The sequence below is a fragment of the Leptonychotes weddellii genome, chromosome 5 (genome assembly GCF_054177405.1).
Source record: "Leptonychotes weddellii isolate Sample4059 chromosome 5, ASM5417740v2, whole genome shotgun sequence".
Taxonomy (NCBI): Eukaryota; Metazoa; Chordata; class Mammalia; order Carnivora; family Phocidae; genus Leptonychotes; species Leptonychotes weddellii.
In genome coordinates this window covers 40,019,421-40,026,907 of record NC_138373.1, presented here as the reverse complement: position 1 = coordinate 40,026,907, position 7,487 = coordinate 40,019,421, and the positions used below count along the sequence as shown (strand labels likewise).

Genomic DNA, 7,487 nt, shown 5'->3' with positions numbered 1-7,487 from the left:
TGGGGGACCTCTGCTCACTCCCCCATGTGGGGGGGCCCTTTCCTCTGTGCATGCCCATGGGAGCACCCCTCCTCCCTATTCGTCTGCATGCCTGCTATGGAGAGAACATTGCTTGCCCTGCTGCCCCCCCATGAGAAACTTAGCAGTGTTACCTGGGGGAGTGGAGCAATGAGGTGGAAGACATAATTACAGACATTTTGGCTGTCGTGAGATTATTTTTATGATATATGTAAATTTTTAATTTTTAAAAATAGTTCATAAATCGAAGCAATGTGGAAAGAGGTATTTTATAAATTGAAGTATAATTAACATACAGCGTTACATTAGCTTCAGGTGTACAACATGATTCAATAATTCTCTACATTACTCAGTGCTCATCACGGTAAGAATAGTCCCCATTTGTCACCAAACATTATTACAATATGATTATATTGCCTATGCTACTTGTCATCTCTGTGACTTATTTTATAACTGGAAGTTTGTATTTCTTTGAGAAGGCCAATAATGTAGGCTAGCATGTATTTTTTAATAGATATCATTTTAGAAATAATTGTTTTATTGTTGATTATTTATAGAAAATTACAGAGAAAATTCACAAATCAAGTAGATGACTATTTAGAATGTGCTTCACCTGAACTTGGGAAATGTATTGTAATTGTAGAAATGGGTTTATTAATTTAGGAAAAATAATTGTATGGTAAAAAAAATAGTTACCTATTAGTTGAGAATACTCCTAATACAACACCAATTATGGGGATCTGCACGCAGACTTCAGCTTGGCTCTCCTGCCCTCTGGTGGTCATTCCTCAAAATGCAGACACAGCTGTATGCAGGTGGAAGGTCTGAAACTATTCGGACAACCCACGTGTCTGAACTGCACTCCCAATTTTTTAGATTTGAGGAACCTGAGAAATTTTCTCATTCAGGTTCCTCACTTTAATTTTGCCATGTCATCATTGTGTCTCGATTACACAGTCCCTTCAGATTCCTGATACAAAACTGAATTCTGGCATCTCTTGACTATTTGACTTAGCAGCTTTATCCAAAGCTACAAACATTTTCGGTAAAATTTTTTACATATATACTATAATCTTAGGCCTTATAAGTACCACACAAAAGGTGTTTTGCAAATAAAGAAACTAGTAAATGTACTTATTCTGTGTCTTACTATTAGATAAGTCCTTTGCATATTGTATTTTTTTTTATTCCTCGTAACCACGCCATACACCTTGTGAAGTATACACTGTATGTTTCAGATTTCATGGAAATAAAGCAACATTGGGGGAGGCTGACAGAATGTAGGAAGTAGTACAGCCTCGGCCTGAAAATCAATCTGACTTTAGATTGTGTCGTTAACTTTCCTCCTTTTTAAAATCCATATAGTTAATTAATTTTCAATTGATTGTAAATTACTTAATGAGAGTAAGTTGGTAGTGTGTTTTAATGTTTTAACATGCTCGTTTGTTGAAAGCAACATTTGTGTATCATATTTTTTCATACGCTGATGTGAGTCGCGCTCAAAGACCTAGACTCCTCTATAAAGTTTAAGAACCAGGCTCCACGATTTGATTTGATTTATTTTGTTTTTAAGATTCATTTATTTATTTGAGAGGGAGACAGAGAGAGAGAGAGAGGAGGAGAGAGCGCAGGCAGGGAAGGAGGGGCAGAGGGAGAAGCAGACTCCCCTGCTGGGCAGAGAGCCTGACAACGCAACAACATGGGGCTTGATCCCGGGATTCTGGGATCATGACCTGAGCCCTGGGATCAGACGCTTAACCGACTGACCCACCCAGGCGTCCCTAGGCTCCACAATTTTAGAAAAGGGTAGATTTTAGAAAGTCTTAAAATACAGGTTTTTCATTTTTAACCTTCCAACTTCTTGAATTTTTCAAGAATTTAAGGCGAAGCCTCAGGGAGGCATATGAGAGACTCGGCCATAAACAGGAAAGCTCAAGTCTGGCCAGTTGTACTATGTCCTGTGTGAAAGAGTATTAAAACAATCATGTAACTGGTTTCATGTTAATTTAATAATTGTAGCTACATGAAATACTTAAAACCCAATTTTTCTAAGTTCTAATGCAAGCGATTCCCACCTCGATCCCCAAGAGATGGGTATTCTTGTTAACCACATTTTTGTAATGAGTAAACTGAGACGCATACAAGTCAGTAACTTTCAAGATTTCAATCTAGTAGATGATGGAGCAGGATTCATCCTGGGTTCTAGGTCAGGACACATCAACATGTTGCTCTACCACCTCATTTAAGATGGTCTACGCTTGTGATGGTTAATTTTATGTGTCAACCTGACTGGTCCACAGGGTGTGCACATATTTGGTCAAACGTTGTTCTGAGTGGTTCTGTAAGGATGTTTCTCCATAAGATTAACATTTTAATCGGTAAAGCAGATTACCTTCCCTAATGTGGACAGGCCTCAACCAAGGCCTGAACAGAACAGAAAGGCTGACTCTTCCCTGAGTAAAAAGGAATTCCTCTTGCCTGATTGCCTTTGAGCTAGGACACTGGTCTCCTGCCTTCAGACTTGGACTCAGACTGAATTACAACATTGGCTCTCCTGGGTCTCTAGGTTGTTGCTGACTGTTGATGTTGAGACTCCTTGGCCTCCATAATTGTGTGAGCCAATTCCCTACAATAGATACATATGCTGTTTATATAATACACATGTATTCTATATATTACTTATACATAATTCCATAAATTTATACATATAAATATATATAATTTCTATAAATATATATATAATTTTATAATATAATTTATATGTATATATTCTCTGGAGAACCCAGACTAATACAGATTTTTGTTCTGAGAATGGGCATGGGGAAATATATATATATATATAACATATATATATAACATACATATATATAACATATATATAACATATATATATAACGTATATGTATATATATATTACCCTGATGTGTTGTAAGCTCCCAAGAATGTGGAAATATGTGTTATCTTTCCACTGCATATCCAGCACCTGTTATAATTTCTGCTGCAGGGTAGGCTTCCCAAAATTATGCATGTATTCATTGGAGAGAAATGCTAGATGAAAGAATACAGAAATAAAATACACAATTCCTGGGGTGCCTGGGTGGCTCAGTTGGTTAAGTGTCTGCCTTTGGCTCAGGTCGTGATCTCAGGTTCCTGGGACACAGCCCCCCACCGGCTCGGCACTCAGCAGGAAACCTGCTTCTCCCTCTGCCTCACCCCGCTCATTCTCTCTCTCTCAAATAAATAAATAAAATCTTTAAAAAATTACTAGTTCCTGCCTTCAGGGGCCTCACACTCCTTAGGATGACATGCAGAATCTACATGGATAAAATCTAATTAACTGGGTGACTTCCATATTAATCTTAAATGGGTATGGACCTAATAATGGAGTTTCACAAAGTATGAATCTGAAGTTGATAGATTCCCTGTAAAGGGAAACAGATCCACAATCACAGTTGGAGATTTCAATACGCCGCTCAGCTACTGATAGAATAAATAGAAAACAACCCCATCCACCAGTGGGACACAGTTATTAGCATGTACAGAACACTGAACCTAAACAAAGCAGAACGCACATTCTTTTCAGGAGCACTTGGTGACGTTCGCCAGGAGAAACCATATTCTGGACCGCAAACTGAGTTTGGATGTCTTAAAGAGGACAGAAGAAATCCTACAGCATTCCTCCTGGCCTGGAAGCCTCCCCCCCGGCTCAGGCGGAGAGAACCCAGAAGGGAGAGGGCTGCATCCAGGGATGACAGGCGGCAGGCAGATGTCTGCGATGACACGTCCCTGAGCCGGACGTGTCTGAGAACGTGGGGGAGACGCAGGGGGAGAGCCGGGGTGACGACAGGGACTGGGCTCCTCGCGGAGGCAGGAGAGCCGCACCTGCTCCCCGCACCTGCTCCCCGCACCTGCTCCCCCGGCTTCCGGCGTGGGTAAGTGCAGGGACGGCGATTCGGCTTACCAGTAACATAAGTAAAAATAACAGGCCCCTTCCGTTCCTACCTTCTCGCAAGAGGAACTCTGCCTCCCGCTCCTCTTCCTCAAGTCCCGCCCCTTTTGCCCACCCGCCGGGGGAGACGAATCTGCGGCCGCGGAACCGCCCCAGCAGCGCGCCGCGCTCCGGGGGGCGGAAGTAGATCTTTACGCGGAGCCGTAAAGCGCGCTCCCTTCCGGTTAACGACAGCCGCCGCGACCGTCCCTGCCGGCCATCCTCCGGTAAGCATCTCCGTCGGACCCTGGGCGTTTCCACAAATCTTCCCAGCTCGGGCTCTTCGCTGGGGGCGCCCCCTTCGCCTTGGATCATGTTCAAGAAGTTCGATGAAAAGGAAAATGTGTCCAACTGCATCCAGTTGAAAACCTCAGTTATTAAGGGTATTAAGAACCAATTGATAGAACAGTTTCCGGGGATTGAGCCGTGGCTCAATCAAATCTTGCCCAAGAAAGATCCGGTCAAAATCGTGCGCTGCCACGAGCACATAGAGATCCTCACGGTCAACGGAGAGTTACTGTTCTTTAGACAGAGAGAGGGGCCTTTCTACCCGACCCTGCGGCTCCTTCACAAGTACCCCTTCATCCTGCCGCACCAGCAGGTGGACAAGGGGGCCATCAAGTTTGTGCTCAGTGGGGCCAACATCATGTGTCCCGGCCTGACGTCCCCGGGGGCGCAGCTGTACCCCGCCGCGGTGGACACGGTCGTGGCCATCATGGCCGAGGGCAAGCAGCACGCGCTGTGCGTCGGCGTCATGAGGATGTCCGCCGAAGACATCGAGAAGGTCAACAAGGGAATCGGCATCGAGAACATCCACTACTTGAACGATGGGCTGTGGCACATGAAGACGTACAAGTGAGCGTCCGGAGGGGCGCCCCGGGACTGGAGCTGTGGACGTGGTGCTGTGTCTGTGTTTGTGTCTGTGGGACGGCATGAAGAGCATTCCTCCGCGCTTACGACAGATGCTCAGAGGAACAAAAAACCAAGTAAAGATTTGGAAGGAGCCCAGCTGTCTGTATCTGTGTCCTTTTGCGCGTGTGAGTACGGGTGTGCGTGTTGGCAGCGGGGCGCTTCGTGGAGAGGCGCCGTGTCCTTTGCCCCAAGCGCATGTCGGTTCAAAGGCAGGTGCATCATCTGTGGTAGAAAAGTAGATTTTTCAAAGCGAAGAGCATGCAGTTGGGAGACAGACCCACAGTTGGGATCCAGGAGTTGGGAGAAAAAAATGACCGGAGAGGGGCCCGAGCAGCTCGGTTAACACAACACTGGAAGGATAAGCAGAAAGTCCAGTACAGAGTGTCCCGCAGGCATTAGTGACTGTCTGCCCGACAAGCATCATCCTATCCCCCCTTGCTGGCAAAACTCAGTCCGTCCCGGTTCTACGTGAGCCAGGAAAATTCCGATTAGGTTAGGCCCACCGCAGTGCTCTGTTTCCCAGTGAGACGGAGTCATTTGTGGGTGGTCACGGGACCTACGGCCAAGTAGAATCTTCCTATTTAGGAATCCCTAGGAATCCGTAGGTCCTTCCTCCCACGGTTTTGAGTTATTTACCTGGGCGGCCATGTGACCTGTGTTAGGAGGGGCTGCTTGAAGGTTTCTGGGAAAGGTGTGCAGGCTCTCAAAGATGCCTGGGGAGAAACAGCCTCCCTGCTTTGGGTGGACGTGGGCATGTGTGATTTTGCTCTTGCCGCACACATACACGCACACAGACTGACATACACACACTAACATACACACAAAACCTTGATGAGTATCAAGTCTGAACATGGAAAGCAACCATGCCCTTGCTGATTTATGAGCTGATGATTAATCAGCCGTTTAGATTCCATATACCGGGACTCTTTATTAAGGGATGTGGTGAAGTTATGTGAGATAAAACAGTTTTCTTACCAATTACTTCATCTTGACTTGGGTTTTCTGAAATTTAAAGCCAAAGTTATCTCAATTTTTACAGAATGGCATCATAGACACCCAGCTGAAAAATTGTGTAAAGGAGAGGAAAACAGGTCAACTGAAGGCTCATAGGCGACTTCGCCATGATCGGTTTCAGTGTCACTCCTATGAATGCAAGATAAATTGCGGTAGATTTAGGGGTGAATGGAAAGTGAAAAGGTAAAATGTGGATATTTAGACTCATGTTATTCCTTACAGAAGTTTGGTTGTGAATGAAAAGATACTGGGTAAAAACTAGAGGAAGGTTATAGTCAAGATATTTTGTTTTCGAGTCCAGATTATTTTTCTGTTATTTTTATTGTTGTTGTAGGTTGTTGATGGGATATCTAAGTATGTCTACTTGTTGAGGAGAAAGATCACTAAGAGTAGGAATACTCGATGGGGATAGAATCAATGGGCTAGAAGAGTGGGAAGGAATGGCTCCAAAAGGAGAGGAGGGGCTGATCTGCCCTCATAAATCTGCACATTTGGATTATGTCCATTCATCACAGAGTTGTCCTGTAACAACTCAAACTCTCCTCATTAGAACACTATTTTTTCCTCAGAGGATTAGGGCTTTTGCCCCGTTTAACTGTCTACCCCAGTCAGCACCACTCTGGCCGTTGGTGGACACCTGAGGAGGCCCTGGAAGCATCTCATAATATTCGGGAGCGGCAGTGACTCTGACGAACACAGACGGAGACACTCAAGGTAAGAACCCTACAGTTCTTTCACTGTGTCGCCACCAACTATCTCCACCAGAAGTTGAAAGAGGACCCTCTGCATCTATTTTAAGCCTTCTTTCAGGACTCCTCACTCATGCACATGCATGCTATCTTCCATTATTGGACAGTGATGCTGATCCTGGTATTGATACCAATCCTACCAAACAACTCACGGTAGAAATCCTGCATACACATTGGAAGGGATGGAGAGCAAGAGTTAACATGACCTTCCTGGAATGTCATACAAAATTTGGTGTGTATATTCAGAGATAGATGTATTTATTAAAGCCTTCTCTACATTCATCATACGTTTAAGGTGATCTGTGAGCCAAAAGGTTATTATGAACAATTAAAGTAGAAGAGGATTGTCTCTACTTACTCTTGGCTAATACCAATGTCTAATTCGATGGTGAGGAGACTGGCAAATACAAGTGATAGTCACATCTTACCTCAAGAATCCGCTCAACTCCAGTGCTGTTTCATCCAGAATAGTTCAACAAACATTATTGGGTGCTTGCTTTGGGGCTAGATACTGGGCTGGAAGTAAGATGCAGAAATATAAAATACCACCCTGTTTTCCAGGAGCTTAGTCTTGTTAGGAAGGCAAACATGTAGATACATAATTTAATTTCAAATATGTGTGTATGTATATACATCTACATATAGTAAATGTATGAATTACTTATTGTAATATGGTATGAATGAGTGAGGGAAAGTTGTCTCTGCCTCGAAAATCAAAGAGGATTTCTTAATTAGAGGCTGTCTCAGTAGAAATGTTAAAAAAAAAGATTAAGGATGTTTTCATAATGAAAATGGTGAAAAAAATT

General features: G+C 43.8%; 1 protein-coding gene across 1 annotated transcript; it reads left to right on the top strand.

Moving 5' to 3' along the window:
• The first annotated feature begins 4,178 nt into the window (after positions 1 to 4,178).
• On the top strand, positions 4,179 to 5,014 carry LOC102748356 (malignant T-cell-amplified sequence 1-like). The gene has a single exon (XM_006734755.3). It carries the CDS (start codon positions 4,320 to 4,322, stop codon positions 4,863 to 4,865), a length of 546 nt encoding a protein of 181 aa, XP_006734818.1. The 5' UTR covers positions 4,179 to 4,319; the 3' UTR covers positions 4,866 to 5,014.
• Positions 5,015 to 7,487: the final 2,473 nt, after the last annotated feature.